The 18,635-nt window shown below is 46.6% G+C and overlaps 1 protein-coding gene and 1 non-coding gene across 2 annotated transcripts in view; both read left to right on the top strand.

Annotated features, from left to right (window-relative positions):
* Positions 1–263: 263 nt before the first annotated feature.
* Positions 264–18,635, top strand: part of VWA3A (von Willebrand factor A domain containing 3A) — a gene marked incomplete at its 5' end in the record, with an annotated part of 44,809 nt that continues 26,437 nt past the window's right edge. Inside the window, 13 exons of the mRNA XM_057529467.1 lie at positions 264–343; positions 662–785; positions 4,637–4,764; positions 4,861–4,938; positions 6,780–6,834; positions 8,806–8,904; positions 10,298–10,404; positions 12,499–12,624; positions 12,936–13,044; positions 13,256–13,321; positions 15,378–15,503; positions 17,136–17,271; positions 17,381–17,484. Coding sequence (XP_057385450.1) covers positions 264–343; positions 662–785; positions 4,637–4,764; positions 4,861–4,938; positions 6,780–6,834; positions 8,806–8,904; positions 10,298–10,404; positions 12,499–12,624; positions 12,936–13,044; positions 13,256–13,321; positions 15,378–15,503; positions 17,136–17,271; positions 17,381–17,484 — 1,338 coding nt within the window. The remainder of the gene's footprint in view (positions 344–661; positions 786–4,636; positions 4,765–4,860; positions 4,939–6,779; positions 6,835–8,805; positions 8,905–10,297; positions 10,405–12,498; positions 12,625–12,935; positions 13,045–13,255; positions 13,322–15,377; positions 15,504–17,135; positions 17,272–17,380; positions 17,485–18,635) is intronic.
* Positions 18,161–18,233, top strand: TRNAG-CCC (transfer RNA glycine (anticodon CCC)). Its single transcript has one exon. It is a non-coding gene; the product is annotated as a tRNA-Gly (tRNA).

Genomic DNA, 18,635 nt, shown 5'->3' with positions numbered 1-18,635 from the left:
CGTCCTGCTAAGCATCCTTCAATGCACAGGAGAGCCTCACGACAAAGCAGTAGCTCGTCCAAAATGTCGAAAGTGCTGACGTCGAGAAACCTTTGTTACCTTGTTCACTGGTGTATCCTCAGCATCTAGCACAAAGCCTGATACCTAGTAGGTGTTCAATAAGTATTTATTGAATGAATGAATGAAAGAACATTTGAGTTGTTGTCTATATGCTGCACTTACCCTTTTCTTTTCTGGTATTCTTTTCCTCCTTAGGAAAATAAGCATTGGGTGCTTTTATAATGGCCACACAAACTAGTCATATCTTCCATGGTCAAGATAATAAGTTTCTGGAAAATCATTGGTAAGCATCTTCTCTGACTTTCCAAATGAAAACAACAACAACAACATTTTGTTCACGGGCGTTGAGGGGGAAATACCTGCCTTTAAGTGAGACTGGGTAAATTGTCGATGCATCATCTTATACCTGAGGGCTTCAGTTACCTAACTACCAAAACAATAGAATAAAATGTCTTATGAACCTGGAGTCCACATTTTATCGGGATCTACACAGGAAACTTTCCCACTTACTACACAGAAATAAAATGTTTCTGGAGGCCCTGACAACGTGGAGTCAACGTCTGGTGCTGGGGCATTGATCAAATTACTTTGTGTTTTTTAGCATGAGGAGAAACAATGACAGAGATCCAAAGAAGCAATTGAACCAGAAGAATATCAATGAACGTGGCCAAAAGCTAGACAATGGACTACTGGTTACACATATTAACCAGACACAGGACTTACTGGTAAAAACCATAGTGCTTTAACTGAGTGGCAGTGCTTACAAATCATAGTCTGGGAATGCAGAATGTGTTAAACTCTGGGTATTTCTTTCTTCATGTAGGATCTCAGGACTGAAAAGGATTAATTACGCACTCATCTCTGATCCCCTGCCTTTAGAAGTGACTGAAGAATCTCTATGCTGTTTATAGAAATTGTATAGCCTTCTTGGCCATATCATTAAATATTCAGGGGGTTGTGAAATCACTGTCCTTGTTATCAAAGCTTGAAGACTAAGGAATTTAATTCTAAGATTCTCCTCCCTGAGATTTGTTTTTCTTGTAGGATTCCCTAAAATCTAGATCCAAAAATCAGTTTCAGGAAGTGCCATTGGAGTGAGAACGTTATGGCAGGAGAATTAACCTCTAGAATAACCAGAACTGTGGTCTTAGGCTGACCCTCAATGTGTTGATGAGCTCTCTTGCCGTGGTGGTGAGTGGATTGTCTAGAACTCGCAATTCACTCTACCATAGAAACTGCTGTCATCAGGGGTTGTCCGTGCAAGTCTGGCCCATAACCGTCTACCTATTCTACACTAGAGTTTAACAATGGTCCTTTGAAATGATAATCAGTCAAAAAAATACAGTTTTAATGCTAGCAATTAAAAATCAGGAAAATAGTTGTGTTTTACTTTTCTCCAGTATTGGCACTTATGGGAAAGCAAGTTTAATTAAAAGGAAATGAGCAAATGTCATGGAAATAGAGTCTGGAAATTCTGAAGGCTTCTTTCAATGACTTTAGATGTTGATACTATGAGTCTTTATTTCACCTAATTTCTTATCAAATACACGACTTTCCAGGTGTACAAGGACCACTCTTATTTATCAGCCACAATTGGGGCCTCCTTTACTTCACAAATGAATAGCAGTGGGAAAGAGGGAAAGGATTGCCCCAGCACAAAGATCTTATTCTTCTGTATGTAAAGCACATCCTTCAGTATGTAATCAGTATGTCCTACAGTCAAAATCTATCATGTGTTTAATGGTGGCTCTTCAAATATTAATAATACAAAATCCATGTCCTAAAACGTGATGGATCATTTCAAATGCAAGTAAAATGGAAGAGAGGTGAATTAGAAGTCTACCAGGTTCAGTGTTACCAAAGGGATGTGGTTGTCTCTAAAGATGAGAAGAGTGACACCTAGTGTTTATATGCTGCAGAGCAGCATTTTCCTAAGTGCAGCTGGGGCTAAGATTATAGGCGGTGCTGTCCTGGGGCAGGACATTAATTAGCAGAGAATCACATACTGAGGAAGTTGTCTTTTCAGTCAGTTCTCTCTCGATCCTTCACAAAGATAGTCACAGTTTTGTGGTGATGTAAAGGCAATATAGTATCGTGATTATGAGCATGGCTCAAGCTATACTGCTTGGGTTTGAATCCCAGCTCCACCACTAACTGGCTGTGTGACCAGACAAATTGCTTAATTCTCAATACTTCAGCACCCTTGTCAGTAAAATGAGGTTAATAACGATGGAACCTATTTTGTAGACGTAAATAAGTTAATATACGGAAAGTGCTTGTCACATAATAAGCACTCTTAAGAGTTTGCTCTAATTATTTGTGTTTTCACACTTCTTTAACACTTGCTAATTTCCTTTTGAAACAGAGGGTGAGAAGGTCTCAGGCACAGAACTTACGGCATCCAATACTATCTAGCTGGAATATGATAGCAGCAGTTTATTTTCATTGCCTTTGTTTGTTTGTTACCTTCTATTTATGACCCAACCTGAGGGGAAACAAGAATCACTGTTAAGAACCGTTTATGCAGCAGCACTCGAGGCCATGTTCTAGATCTTAGCGTCACACGTCCATCTTACAGGTGGAGAAAGAGACACGGGGCTTGCCCAGCATCACAAAGCTTGTAAGTGGGGGGCCCAGAACTGCACTCCCTTCTCCCCTCCCTCTCTTCCTCTGCCCTTTCCTCCTTCCGAATCCTCTGTCCGATCTAATCCTGTCTAATGCAGCTCGGTCAGCCACAGCAGATAATTTCAACCCCTTGTCTATCACCTTACTGTCTACAGGGACAGCCTGACAAAGACAAGCCCAAGCAGTACCCACCCAGGGTTCAAGCAGGTGCACAGGAGACAGGCAAAGCCATCTTTGGGTGTAGTCGGGGGCCACGGTGGGCTAAGCAGCGCGCAGGCCCTTTCCACAGTCACTGGACGCTGCAGGGCGGTTTCTCTCACTGTGGGACTGAGCTGGCCTCTCCCCTTGTAAGGCCGTGTCCCACACCCTGAGTCACAGCCAACCCTGGCGACATGTAAGGCCCACGGATTCACACAGACAATGGCAGCCGTGCCGGAAGCTCTTGCAGCATCCCTGTCTGCTCCAGGCCTTGCACGCCTTTCCAGCCTCTTCTCACGTCACGCTTACCCTGCATTCACTACACTCCAACCACCGTGGCCACCCTTCCGTTCTTCCAGCACTCTGCCCCTGCCCCCAAGCCCACCTCTGCCTGGACTGTGCGTGCCCAGAAACACACAGGGCTGGCTCCTTCTGAACCTTCAGATCACAGCTCAGAGGGGCCTCCTCTGACCCCCCCACCTCAGCTAAAGTGACCTCCCCATCTCCACCCTAGTCATTTTCTATCACACTGCCCTGCCCCGCTTTCTTAATACAGTTGTTCCTTGCTGAAATTATGGACATCATTGATTTTGCTTTTCTTTACTGACCATCTATCCACACTAGAATGTGAGCTCTGAGAAAGCGAGAACATTTCTATCTTGTTCACACAGTAGCCCTAGGACCAGGGACAGTGCCTAGTTCAAAGCAGGGCTCAGAACAAGGCAAAGTGGGCTCAGAGTCTTAGGTCAGCTCTCTCCACCTTCTGGCTCTCAGAATGTATCACCAATGCTGAATGCTTGCTGTGAACGACTTCAGCTCCATCACCAAGGCCACCACCCACGTCCTGAGCTTAGTACTATGTAAGTGACACTGGTGTCACTCAGCACAAGCAAGGGGGCTTGTTCATTTCCTGGCCAGACTCCTGTGATGGCTCGGAAATTCTTCCTCGAAAACTTTTACCCACTGCTCCTGTTTCTGGCCTCTGGAATGGACAGGGAAACCCATTCCCTCTTCCATCAGTCAACAAATGTTTGTGGAGGATCCCTCAGACTGAGAGGGAGGCAGAACTCATATACCTGAAAAGATGCAGGGAATGCAAATACAGAAATAAACAAAGACGCCACCACCACTTGTGTTTGACAGAGACTCAAAGGTTGGCAGGGGAGAAGGAAAGCTTTATGGTGAAAAAAAGGGAAAGCTTCAGGTGTCCCCTGAAGGAAGCCAGAGGCAGGCTAACTAGAAGCCGGCGTCTCCTGTGACTGATTTGGGGGCATGTTTGGCTTTCTCTGGTTGGTCCTGAGCTGAAAAGGGGATGAAAAGTAGGCAAGCTGGCAGTCACTGCCAGTGTCCTGACTTCCCGGTCCAGTTGCTGCAGAGGTTGTGGTCTGACTCCCTGGACTGCTTGCTACACTTGTGGGCCGGAGTTCTGCTGCCGTACAGGGTCTAGCCACCGCGGGTTTGTGTATTCAGTCTCTCCCAAGGCAGGATGTGGCGAGTGGCGCTGGACTCCTCTAGACACGTACTGGGGATGAGGTGAGGGACGGGAACGGGTATTTCCGGGCAACTGGCCTCGAGCACAGGCCTCCGCGTTTGCCTGTTGCCTCAGCAAGGCGAGTTCTTGAACAGACTGTTCTCGGGTGGGACCGGTCAGGCTGGCACCCCTTAGGGGCCCACGTGCAGGGAACCTAAACCACCCTCAGCTTCACCCTCTCTTTCCACTGGTTTCTGGCTGACTCTGGCTTCTGTCTTGCAGAGGCTGCAGGGCGATGAGACCCAGCTGCCTTCAGCCTGGGAGGATTCAGAAGATTGGCTTTTAACGCACAATTTAAAGTCAATGAAACTCACCTTGGCTGACCTGATAAGCCAGGGCACAGCCATGCTGTGAGTCTGAAGCCATTCCCCTCTCCCCCCAAGCCTGCAAGACATGTCCATCCCCCTGAGCCCAAGAGACCCTTTCATAAGACTTTTCTTCTTCAGGAAGGAGGGTAGCAATGTCACCAGGAAAATGCACATCTCCACCCAGACCATCCACCAATTCGAATCCAAGCTTTCTGAGTAAGTATGTTTTTCAGTGTCTTCCCAACAACCCAAGAGCTCAAGAAGTACCTGGCTTGAGCAGCCTGAAAATGACTTTGTTCAAACGACAGTCTCTGTGGGACCTTGGGCAGGCTTCTTCCCGCTTCTAGCCCCAATTTCCTGTTTTTGCAAATAACGAGGTTGGACCATATCAGTTTTTCTCAGCCTTTTAAAATCCATGGTCCCTTTGGATGAAAACATAAAACTTCACAGCCTCGTCTGATGGGTAATGGTTAAGAGGGACCACTTTCGATGACAGATTGATTGGGTTCATACTTTTACAGAAGTATGTCAAAAATATTCAGGCTCCCCACTTCCAAACCAGATTTTTTTTTTTAAAGCTTCTCTTTGGTTTATTTATTTATTTATTTGGCCACACCAAGAGGCTTGTGGGATCCAAGTTCCCCGACCAGGGATCGAACCTGGGCCCTTGGCAGTGAAAGCCAGGGGTCCTGACTACTGGACCACCAGGGAATTCCCCCAAACCAGATTTTGACAGCACCATCCATCCCCGGTGTAGCAATTTATGGGCCATGATTACTGCTTGCCTGAGGTTTCTTAAAAGGTTAGAATAATAATTAATAGCCAACATTTCTTAATGTGTCAGGAGTTCTGCTAAGGGCTGCCTGCACACATTATCTTATTTAATCCTCACAACAACTCAAAATATAGTGTTACTCTCAAGACTGTTAACCAAAAGTTAATTACTAAATAACCTATTTGCCAAATTTATCAAATCATTGTAACTGTAACTTTTATAGCAAATTTTATTGGGTTGGAAGGTTAAACAGATTTTAAAGATTTCTGCAATATTTTGGTTGATTGGTTTTAATTGTGAATCCAGCAATTTAAGGAATGTTTCAGGTCTCTTCAGTTAATTGGTCATTTGGCAAATTGATTTTAAGAGAATTGGTTTTCAGTAAACTAACTTTTGGCAAATTGACTTGGATAAGGTCTTCTTATCTTCATGCTGGAGCTGATGAAGCTGTAGAGTTTACCACACTTGTCCAAGGTCACACAGCTAGTAAACAGCAGAGCTGGGTCTCAAAGACAAGCTCGTCTCATCGTCTCATTACCTGCCCATGCCCTTACCTGCACCCACACTCATGCATGCCTTATGACTCTGCCCACTGCCCCATGCCCATGAGTTTATATCCAAAGGCCTTCCCTGCCCTTCTCTGGGCCCCCAAATCCCACCTGCCTCAGTGAGGGCAATTCAGTTAAATTCACGTGGCTGAGTCCTTAACTTGAGTGCCTGTTACAGGCTGGTCTCCAAACAGCCACTGGAATAGTTTGCAATAAGGGAAACTCAAGAAATTCCCCTGGCCACTTACTATTCAAAAACTAAGTTTTTTGTTCATCAATCCACTGAGAAACTGCTGCTGAGTTGCCTCACTTGTGCATTTATGATCATGTCCAGGTGACTAGGAAGTCTCACCTGAGAAGACAGATTTGAGAAGAGCAAGAATGTTCTTCCACCTTCCTCATGAGAACGCCCCCCCCATCCTCCATAGACTGGCCCTCCCTCGAAGCCCACCTAGTTCCACCAGACCACAGCCGTTTATAATGAACATTGATTGCATCAGCAAAAGGACCCCACACACACTTGATCCCTTTTACAATCCCCTCCATCCTTTATCCCAGAAAACAAAGACCTTCAGTTTTCCCTTTGCTAGATTTTGCCTTATATTCTCCCAATACCTTAGACACATTAAAAGAAAGAAAGTCCCATCTGCACTTTCCTTCCATGTATGTAAGTGGCTGTTTTGCTCAGTGATGAAGCTGACCTTGGATGAAAAGTCTTCCTGGTGTTTTGACAGAGCTATTGAACTCTATCAACAGAGAATGCAGTGGCTCACAGAAAACAGCAAGAAGGTAATAGATTTCATTCTTCGCCCCCTTTCACTCATTCCACCTGTACTTGTTAGAACCCTTTCAGATGCAAGTGCTAGACCTCCAATTTACATTAGCCAAAGCTAAAAAGGGAATTTCTAGACCTACAGAAATGAAAAACTCAAACACAGCTGTATCCGGGGGTTCAAATGATGTCATTCTTTGTCTCTGAGCTCTGCTTTCCCCTGGGTTGGTTTTACTCTCGGGAAGGCTCTCCCCAGTCTTGGGAAGATGGTCACCAGCAGCTCTAAGCTTACATGTCACCAGCTAAAGTGACATGTCAAAAAGGATCTCACCTTGCTTTCCCAGTACACCCTCCCAAGTCCTGGGATTGACACTCTCTGTACCAATTTAGACCAGTCATCATAGCCAAGAGGATGAGATGCACTAACTGATTGGGCCTGGAACAAGTGCTCACTCCTGGGGAAAGACAGGGGGTGAGGGAAGTTGGGGGAGACTGGGTGAGTCCCCCCCAAACCTCATGGACTGAGAAAAGGGAGACAGATGGCTGCACATGGAAAGCCAGAATGCTGTTACCAGAAAAGGAAACAGATCCTGGGTGAGAACAGCAGAAATCCCCTGGACCGTTTAACCTCAGACCCCTAATGAGATTTATGATTAAGGCTGATCATCTGGACATAACTTTTGAAAGTTTGATTAAATGTTTTCCTCAGACCCAAAGAGTAGAAGAGTGATCATGGGCAAATTAACCTTTATTTTGCTTTCTTATTTGTTTTAGCCTATATTCTTCCACTGATGCTTTTCTGGCCCACCATTTGCTTTCACCTTAGGCAATCCTCAACTCTTTTCTTAAACCCTGGAACAGGCAAGATGCTGAAATCCATGCTCCCCACCCCCAAGCCCCACCTCTACTATCCAGGCCGATTCCAGGGTGTAGTCTACATCTCAGATCCAGAACCATCTTCAGTTGCTTAGACAGGTCAGCAAATGCACATCTCCAGCTGTGGCATGCCCCCTCTGGTTGCACGTGGTAACACAGGCAGAGAGAACTGAGAGGGGTGAAATCCTCACCTACTCCACAAACATCCATTCAGAGAATGTTGCTCTCACCTGCCTACCCACATCACACCTGTCCTGGCACTTTTGACAAAGGGGGCAGGGATTGCTGGTTGGGTCCTTCTTCCCCTTACCCCTTTCTGATGGAGTTACCTAGGAGCTAGGAAACAAGCCCCGACTGGATTCCAGGGAAGCAATCACCTGTAAACCAGCTCATGAGTCTTCTGGGTGCTGGGGCACCTGGAGTGATGCATAGTCCATCACTGGGCCCAGTTCCCGACTCTGCTGTCAGCAAGGCCTCACTTCTCTGGGTGTCCGTTTCCATATCTGCAGAGGATAAAAGCAGGGGTTATTAACCAGTGGCACGCAGGCAGGTCTGGCCCTACAACCATGTTTTTCTTGGCCTCCATAGTTTTATTTTTTGAATTAGTTGGCAAGATTTTAAAATCCTGATATTTCACTTTTATGTCTGCTTTCAGTCTTCTCTTGAAAAACTGGGACTATCTGGCATCACTGGGCTCCAATTCCCTCTTATTTACTTTTCCAGTTATTTCTATGGGATGAGTTTCTAGAATTTCAATGGCTAGGTTTAAGGGAATGCATGTTTGTTTGTTTTAAATTTATTTATTTTATTTTTGGCTGCGTTGGGTCTTTGTTGCTGCGCGTGGGCTTTCTCTAGTTGAGGCGAGCAGGGGCTACTCTTCGTTGCGGCGTGCGGGCTTCTCACTGCGGTGGCTTCTCTTGTTGCAGAGCACAGGCTCTAGGCGCAAGGGCTTCAGTAGTTGCAGCATTCTTCTATAAAATGGGTCTTCCTTCTGCAGCTTCTTGTTGAGGTCGGGGAGCGCTTGAACGTCTGCTACACAGAGCTGCCCAGTAAAATGTTGGTAGAAGCACAGAGCTGTGCTGGTTGTTTCCGCACGCCCTCTTTGGTTTTAGGCATTTGGCCTCATCAAGGGGGCCAGAGTTGGCATCCTCATTGATGTGTCAGCTGTCAGCAGTGGCCCTCAGAAGGAAGAGTTCCAAAATGACCTCATGGTAAGTCTCTCTGGCACAGAGAAGGACCTGGAACTGGCACCTCCACCCCACCCTCCCCTTGTGAGCTTGCTAATGGGTTTTGTTTATAGCAAGTGCAAAGTGGAGTGTTTTGCAAAGAACAGTTCACACTTAATTAGCACCTACAGTTAAAAAAAATATATGTTGAGTTCTGCAAAACCCAGCCTCAGAGTCTTTCTCAGCTGCAGTGTGAGCTTCTAGTATTCACACCACAGCAGTCCCTACTCACCTGATTTTGTCTCAAGAGCCCGGAAGGAGGGCACGCAGGTGGTAATCAGTTGGACTGACTTCAGCACAGCACGGGCTTCCAGCCTTTTCCAGACAAGGAGCTATCCTGCTTCCTTTGGCCGTAACTCAGAAGCTAAGAACTCTAGGGTCAAACCCCAGGCACCTCCACCGCTTCTCGGCTGTGTGACCATGTTACCTCATCTGTAAAACAGGGATGATGACGGTTGCCACCTCACAGGGTCACCAGAGGACAAAAGGAGTTCATGCAAATTAAGTGCTCAGTACAGAGTCTGGCATCGAAAAAAGCCTCTGTAGTCTCTGTGAAGTGATATGGAGGGTCTGTTTTCCTAGAGGAACCTCTAGAGCTTTGAATGAGACCTTAGCAGCAACAGCTGGTCCCAGGACTCTTTAGAGGGATCAACATGGGCCAGTTTCCAGACTTGTCCCTTGTTCCTGGTCTCAGCAGGTGTCAGGGAACAGGTGTCAATGCAGGCCCCCCTTCCTGACAGGTCCCAGGGCCCGGTTTCCAAAGATCTCCCAGCTGGGCTGGTCCAGTCTTAGCCAGGGCAAGGCTCGTATTGGCAGTAACAGGTGAAGTTTGTAGCTGGCCGGGAAGAAGAGGGATGAGTTATCTTATTGTTGGATACTCACCAGGTTGAGCCTGAGAGCATGCAATGGGTTGGCCCCGCACCCATCGCTCTATCGCCAACTCACACGCCCGGGACAGAAACCGCTGCCCCCAACCTCCGTTCTCCTCCCTGGGTGCCACAGTGAAGTGCTCAGGGTCCAACCACAGCACATGCTGAGGTGGGTCCCCATCCCACTGCACCCATGACCCAAGTGCACAGCAGCTGCGGCAGAAGAGCACGTGGTCTGCGCTCAGTGTGAGTGAGAGCCCGGCTCCCGGACTGGCCCGCCAAGCTGTGGGCTGACCGCCCGGGCCCCATACCCGCCACGCACAGCCAGGAGCAGGCTGGGATGGGCAGCAAGCAAATGTCAACGTGGGGCTACTAAGCTGAGCCTTAAGCCACCCTGTTTCAGCGCGGCTCACACCCCAGCCCGAGGGCCCAGCCACGGCGTGAGAGGTGGAGCCAGGTTCCACGTGGTCCGTGGCTCTGGCAGCCAGCGATGTCCTTTTGCCCACCAGAGCCTCATTGATGAGCAGCTGAGCCACAAGGAGAAGCTGTATGTCCTGTCCTTCGGTACCACCACCGGCAGCTTGTGGCCCAGCCCGGTGGAAGTCGGCACCTCCAGGTGAGTGACTGCCCAGCCTTAGCCCGGATGTCTACCTGGTCATCTTCCTCTCTAAGTGTTAGTGTCTTTATTGCATGATTAAAGTGCAAGACCCTCAACAGATAAGTGAGACAATTCACAAAAGCAGAAACACAGGGAGCCAATAACTTTTGGAAAAGTCACCCCACGAGCACCACAAAATGAAAAGATGAGACACCATTTTTACCCAGAAAACTAGCAAGGTAGTTTTATTATTATGAAAATAATACATGCTCATTTTCAAAAATTGGAACAGAATAAAAGGATAAATAATAGCAGATGAGTCTCCCTCTTACCTAGTTCCCCCTCATCTCCCAATAACAGTTTCTTCTATCAACTTCCACAGTCTTTGCACATACATGCATCTGTGTGTTTATCCTCTCTTATTTAAACATAATCAGGAGCACATTACACTGTTTTGCATCTTGGCTTTGCACCTAATCTTGACTGTCATTTTCTCTCAATACACAGAGATCAACCTCATCCTTTTTAATAGCTGCATAGTATTCCACTGTGTAGATATACTGTAATTTATTGAGCTAGTCCTTTGGGAGTTTCTGGTTAGGAGGGTTTTTTGCAGGTGGGGAGAGGGGGAAGGTAAGAATTTCTACTTACTTATGCCAGTAAATAGATATCTCTTTTCCATGAAGGGAGTAGCCTTGATCATCCACCATGTGTTAGGTGCCATGCTTGGCACTTCACATGTACTCTCTTACTTAATATTTATAGCCAACACATGGGATAGGATTACTATCCCCGTTTTGCAGATGAGGAGACTGGGACTCAGGTTAGGGAACTTTTCCAAAATGGCAGTCAGGATTGGATTCCAAAGCCCAGAGCAGATCCCAGGGAAAACCACATGCTTGGGTTTCTGGGACGGAGGTCCCCTTGCCCAGCACTAGCTGTAAAGAGGAGCCCTTCCGGGTAGAGAAGTGCCGGTTCAGGCAGCGCAGGCTTTGAATCCTGGCTCTGACAGCTACTGGGGGATCTTGACAGGTCCTTTAACTCCCTTATTAGAAGAATGAGGCAAGGACAACTGTTTCTCACAGAGTTGTTGTGAAGATGAGTGAAAAATGAGTACTTGGCATGGGACAGGTACTCAGTGGGTAAGAGTGTTTTTTACTGTGATTTCCACTCTTGTTCAACCCCCGAGCTCTGGAATGTCAGACCTGGAAGTCACCTTGAGACCATCTAGCCAAGAGTTCCTCAACTGCAATTATTCCTGGTCCTCCCTTGTGATTTTTGTCATATCCCTGCCACCTGAACTATTATTTACTCTGTGCCACTTGTACTATTATCGATTTTTTAAAATATCAACGCTATATTTACTTTGAAGGCAACTATCAATACCATAACTGAGAAGCCCGTATCACTTACCATAATTAGAAAGTTGCTATAAAAATAAATAGAATGAAAGCAGACAAAACAATGTTATTAAATTCCAGCTTGAAACCTATTGGCTAGAGAGGGCGCCAGGCCTGGGATTTGTTCTCTTTGTTTAAAAGGGAGATTCAAACAGTTATAATAATGAAAGACAGACTTACTGGCAATGAGCTGAGGGGTCTTTTTTGCAGGGGGAGGTCAGACTGAAAGAGAAATGGAAAGAGAAGGGCTGTCTCACTAGTGCCGCATGAGGCATTTAACCAAGAAAGCTCTGTGTTATGTCATTTTCCCCGTCGCGAGTGGTGTGCATCCCAACCCACGTGGAGTGTAGCCACACAGCCTCAGTGCCTTCTCTTCAAGCCCTCTTAGGGTTAAGGGATTAACTCTGTGCTTCAGGCTGAGGTCTGCCTCCCAGGAGAGTTGGAGGGGAAAGGAGCTTAGCCCCAGACCCCCATGTAGCAGAGTCGCTAGAAGCTCAGGCCCTAGAGTCACACCTGGTTTGAAATCTCAGCGTTGCCAGCTGCTTACAGTATCACCTTGGGCAAGTCCTAACTCTGAGACTCAGTTTCCTCATCTATAAAATGGGAATAAAGTTATCCACCTCAAAGAATGATTGTTAGATTTATACCAGCTCGTACCTGTCCTGGGCCTGGCCCCTAGTAAGAGTTATTAGGTTGTTATCCTCTCCCCCAGCCTCCAGGAACTCAAGCTCTGGGTAAAGAAACTGCAGCCTGACAGAGGCAGCAATCTGCTGCAAGCTCTGAAGAAAATCTTTGCTCTGAAGGGGCTGAATTCTCTGGTGACCATAATGGGAAGCTGGTAGGTCTCCTTTCCTAAGCTGATAACATGAAGGGGTTGGAGAACCAAACCACTGTTAGAGAAAAGACCATCAAGACTCTTCACGTACGCTTGAGAGAAGGACTGTGTTTCCAGGCCATTTGTCCACAGATGCTGGGGCGGGGCAGCCAGGGTGGCCAGGCCTGTGGCCCGCTCAGCCCTGCATCTTACACAGGTGACCCGGGACACAGGTGGTTGATGAGATTTGGTAGATGTTCCTTGGGAATTACCATTTTGCTGGGGAACATCCTCAGGCTGAGGTGTCCCCTTCTCTTCTTCCATCTTCTGCACAGCCCAGATCAGCCTTCTGAAATCCTGTCTGAGTACATCCAACAGTCCACCATGGGAAGGGACCTCATCACCCACATCGTCACCTACAAATGCAGTGATCAGGTGCCCCCTGTAAGTATCGAGATTCTCCAAGGCTTCCCTTGGATTGGCTATAGAGAGCTGGGCCAGCCTTTGAGGCCCCCAAGCTGCGGACCAGAACACAACTCTCCTTGTACCTAGTTCTCCTGTTGGTAAGCTCAGTTGGGAGGCTCAGACGATGAGAAAGTTTGTTAAGGTACCGGCATGGCCCTAGTGACGGCTCACCCTGTCACCATCCCCGCAGGCTGTTCTGAAGAACCTTGCAGAAGCTCTTGGGGGCTACTACCACTGCTACAGCCCAGAGACAGAGGTAAGCCCTTGGGCCAACACACTGCCCCCTCCTCCCATCCCTGCCTGCCTCCAAGGTTGTGCCTGGGGAATCTGGGCCAGAGAGACCATGCTGTGTGTGTGCTTGCTTTCCCCCCTCCCCAACTCAGTGGGTTTACAAAGGTAAAATCAGGTTAAAATGAATATGTGGGAAGAACAGAAACAACATGAAGTCACAAGAGATCCTTTCGTCGGTGTGTATGATGAGTTGATTACGCACCGGTAGAACCCTGAATCCCTATCCAGTTGCCATCAACATGGGCCCCGGCCCACCTCTGCTCCCACCAGCGCTCTGAGTCTGAAGCAGTTGCTTCAGTTCTCTCTCCTAGATGGACCCCACCTACTGCAGGAGACGCACAGCAATCAATTCTGAATGAGCAAGTAATTCGATACCAATCCATCCATTAGTATCCTTGTCCCGGTTAATAATAACATCGCGTACTCCGTGTCTACAATGGAGGTGACAGTTAACAAATGTGTGGGTAGATCCACTTGGCAGATTGAGAATCCAGCCGTCTGCTCAGCTAATAGGCTGTGCCTTGCCTGCTAACCTAATCGCCGTGAGCACATGAATATTTGCATCTCACAAGTATGTTCAAGGGTCGAAAAGTCGGACATTTCCCACGAGGGAGCTAAGGTCAGGCAACATTTTCCTTGGGCAGAACCCCTTCTTGTTACCTCATTGCCCAGACTCTAGAGGAGTCACAGACTCCAGGGGCTAGGAAAGTACAGTGAGTGAATGAAACTGGCTGGTTTAAGAAATATTTTCTGTTAAAACCTGTGAACCTCTTGGCTTATCTGTTGTTTTTCCACTCTTGGTAGAGGTATGGTTAAAACAAATTTCATTCTCTTTGTTATTATGGGCAAAACAACAGTGCAAAGGTGACAAAAAATGACAACTGATTCTGATGGGGACACAACAGTGAGCGGTAAGGAGTGTGGTGAACGAAACAGCACTTGCCGCAGCTAAAGAGGCACCTCCGCGCAGCCCCAGCCGGGTGTTCTGTAGGAGTGTGACCACCAGTGTTGCCAGGTCTTCTGATTTTTCAACAAGAGCCAGAAACCTGGATTTTTGTATGTGTGTGATTTCTTTACATTTTTAAAAAATTGCGGTGAAATTCTCATAACATAAAGTGAATAATCAAGGGCAGTTAGTACATTCACAATGTTGTGCAATCACCACCTTTATTTAGCTCCAAAACATTTCCATCCCCCCAAAAGGAAACTCTGTACCTATTAAAGCAGTGATTCCCTGTTCCCCCTCCCCTGCAGCCCCAGGTAACCACCAATCTGCTTTCTGTCTCTAGGGATTTACCTGTTGTGGATATTTCATATAAATGGAATCATACACCTTTCATGTCCATCTTCTTTCACTTAGCATCATGTTTTCAAGGTTCATCTATGTTGTAGCCTGCATCAGAACTTTGTTCCTTTTGGGTTGAATAATATTCCATTTTCTGGATATACTATACTTTGTTTATCCATTCATCAGTCAATGGACATTTGAGCTGTTGTGAACTGGTGTGATTATTGGTGTACAAGTATCTGAGTCCCTGTTTTCAATTACTGTAGGTATAAAGCTAGGAGTAGAAATGCTGGGTCAGGTAGTAATTCTGTTTAATTTCTTGAGGAGCCACCAAACAGTTCTCCACAGCAGCTGCACCATTTTACAGTTCCACCCTCATCCCACAGTTCCAATTCCTCCTCCTCCCCCTCCCCCCTCTCTCCCGCTCCCCTCCCCCCATCATCATCATCATTATTATTATTATTGTCATCCTAGAAGGTGTAAAGTGTTTCTTCACATTTTTAAGGCTAGGCAGCCCTTCAATTGTTTAAAAACACTGCAAGCCAATACTGTACAAATGGAACACTGACTTTCGCAGGCTCTGTCCTGCACATGGACCCCGGTTTATAACATCCGCTTTAAAGAGCCTGCCGCTCCGCCTTAGGGATTCACGTGGCTGCCTGTCCTTTCCCGCCTTGGCCACTGCCGGTAGCCAGGTGACTTCTGCCTGACTGATTGCCCTCGCCACCTCCAGATCTACAGCAGCCGGGAGGTGGATGAGCTCCTGGCAGAAATCCAGAAGGCCCAGAGCCTCCGGGGCCACGTCCAAGCCCTGCACCAGAGCGCCCCCTGGGAGGAGCCGACCGGCTTGATGCACGAGGTAGGCGGTGAGAGCCCCAAGCTCAGACCTTCCGCGGAGGCGCGCAGCTGGCCTCACCGTGGTCTCCTGTCTCACCTGTCACGCAAGTCCCGAAAATGGAACAAAGCGAGGCCCCGCCCCCCGCTGTCCCAACAGCTGTGAGCTGCCCAGGCCTCCGCTGGAAGGATCCTGGTGGATTTTCTAACTGAAAGATTTATTTCAGAGAAAGGCCAGCAGGCTCCTGCCACCCCTTCCCCGTACCACTGCCCCTCCCTTCCCCCCAGTTTGGAGAACGATGAAAACCTCAACCACACTGTAGGCTGTCTTGAAGACGGTCTTTCCACCAGTATCTCACTCAGGGCAAAGGCCCTGCTTGGGGACGCTTAATTTAACATCAGCAGAGTAACTCAGAAAGCTTATGGACACAATCACCGTTAAAGCTGCGTACCGAAGAGAATTGGGAATGCGTTTGTTTATAGCTTCACAGAATGAATCTAAGGATTTGGGGTACCAGACGTTTTGACCTGGCTGGATGTAGTGAAAGAAACACAGCACCTAGACTGGGATTTTAAATTTTAGTTTCAGCTCTTCTACTGATTATCTAAAACAATAACAATAATTATTAGTATTATAATAGTTTTCATTTGCTGAGTGCTCACTATAAGATGGGCACAATGCTTAATTCTTTAAATGCCTTATTTTATCTTTACAACAACAGTCTGCGGTAGGTATGTTATTACCCCCATTTTACAGATGAGAAAACTGAAGTTAAGAGTTTAAATAATTTGCCTGAGATCACAGAGGGAAGCTGATTAGTCTCAGTTGAACCCAGGTCTGTTTGATGCCAAAACCTTGCCAGATGTTTCCCCAAATGAAACGCATGTACTACTTGTAGTTTGCAAGATGATTATAAGGTGATACATAGATTAATATTCTTTTCAATGTTATGCATTTAAAACTAGCTCATTATGGCAGAAATAGATCTTTCTAAAATTATTTAAGTACAAAAAAGGAAGTCAAAAATTAAAATTGAAATTAACATTAATTTCAATTAATATTATTAAAATTAATAATTAAAAAGATTTAATGTTATATGTTTGATTTTTAAAATATTAAGTAAATAACAGTACAGTGGTACTCATAGCAAAGTTCATGAAGGAGGTGCTCGAATGTCTGAAGTTTGGGAATTGCTGTTCTGTGTTTTCCTCATACACGAGCTATGTGATTTAACCTCTCAGAACCTCAGGTTTTTGGTTGTAAATGTGGGCGAGGGAGGCTGGGCTAGATCAGGGCTCCCTAAATGATTTGGTACAGGAGTTACTTTTCAGTTCCCTGGAGCCTCATGTTTTGAGCCCTCGGCAGGGCCACCTGTCATCTTGGAGTCCGAGGTGCTTATCTTAATGGTAAGGGTGGGAAGGGGTGAGGAGGACGGACAAATGAAAGAGGAAGTGAGTTTCTGGGTACACCTCTCTCTTCTCCTGGAAATTCCAGAAATCTCCTGAGAAGCAGATGGGGATAGTGGGAGGGGAAGACAGAACTGCCTTTAGTTTACCAGGTAATGTTTTAAGATGCTCCCTTGGATGGGTGGGGGAGACTGTGGACTTTCCAGCTGTAAAATATGATTATGTAAGGATGATTTTTCATTTCAATTAGATTTCCACAGAGATTGCAAAGAGGCCACTCACGAGTCTCTTGCCTAAACCCCCAAAGCATGAGGATCCCCTCACAATTGAGTTCCCAAACTTGGACAAGACTTCTGCAGAATGGCTAAAGACCAATAGCCTGAAAGGTAAATACCCAAAGAGGGAAGAACCCAGGACTCAGGTGACTAACTGAAAGGAATGAACCCTTTGGGGCTTCATGAGTAGTGCCTCAAACCCCACCATTTATTTTTACAGCCAAGAAGCTCAGCCTTTATCAGGTTCTGGCACCCAATGCATTCTCTCCCGTGGAGGAATTTGTGCCTATTCTCCGGAAGACAGTATCATCAACTATCTATGAGGTAACTCAGATTCAGAGTTCTGTCCAGTCCTTTGCAGGGGAGCTCCTGTGTGGTATTTCCTTTCTGAAATGTTCAGGAAATAGAAGTCATAAGACAGAGCCCAAGGAGCAAGGGCCTGAGGGCCTGGAGTGGGGTGGAGTCCACCCAGGACTCTAGAACTCTCATCAAATCTACTCTAACTGCTGTTTTTCAAAGATACGAAAATGAAACTTGGGAGACTGGGGTAAGAGGGAGTATATTGGGCACCACGGTCACCTCCTCCACGGAGGTTTTCCTCCTCCCCATTCAGAACACACTCTCTTTGTGTCCTCGCTGTACCTTGTACAGACTTCTACTATCGCTCCTGTAATGTGCTAATGTGTGTATTTGTTACATGTCTAATCCCCACCAAAGTATGAGCCCTTTAAAAGAAAAAGCTCTTCTCCAACCCTCTATCCCCGATATCTAGTACAAGTAAGCACTCAGTGAATGGTGGCTGAGTGGGTGGAAGGAAGGATGGAAAGAAGAATGAAAAGGATGAATGAGCGGATGGATGGAAATGATGAATGAATAGGTAAAAGAATGGATGGATGGTTAGATCGATGGATGGATGGAAAAGTGAACAGATGGAAGGATGGGAGGGAAAATGGAAGGATGGATGACAGGATAAAATAAAAAAGATGAAAGGATGGGGACTTCCCTGGTAGTCCAGTGGTTAAGACTCTGCACTCCCAATGCAGGGGGCCCAGGTTCGATCCCTGGTCAGGGAACTAAATCCCACATGCCGCAACCAAGATCCCACACGTGGAAATGAAGGTCCCATGTGCTGCAACTAAGACCCGGGCACAGCCAAATAAATATATTAATTAATTAAATAAATATTTTTAAAAAAAGACGAAAGAATGAAAGTAAAGATTAAAGGAAGGATGGAAGAATGGAAGGACGGTATAATGGTAATGGGTGAATAGAAAGATCAGTGGAGGGACTTCCCTGGTGGTCCAGTGGTTGAGACTCTGCGCTCCCACTGCAGGGGGCATGGGTTCGATCCCTGGTCGGAGAACTAGGATCCCACATGCCGCACCGTGCGGTCAAAAAAAAAAAAAAAAAGAAAAGGAAGGAAAAGAAAGATCAGTGGAAAGGCAGAAGAATGAAAGGAAAGAGAGAGTGTGGGG

The sequence above is a fragment of the Balaenoptera acutorostrata genome, chromosome 15, assembly GCF_949987535.1.
Source record: "Balaenoptera acutorostrata chromosome 15, mBalAcu1.1, whole genome shotgun sequence".
NCBI classification, from domain to species: Eukaryota; Metazoa; Chordata; class Mammalia; order Artiodactyla; family Balaenopteridae; genus Balaenoptera; species Balaenoptera acutorostrata.
Note: the sequence above shows the minus strand (reverse complement) of the source record. Positions and strands in the feature narration are given on the sequence as shown.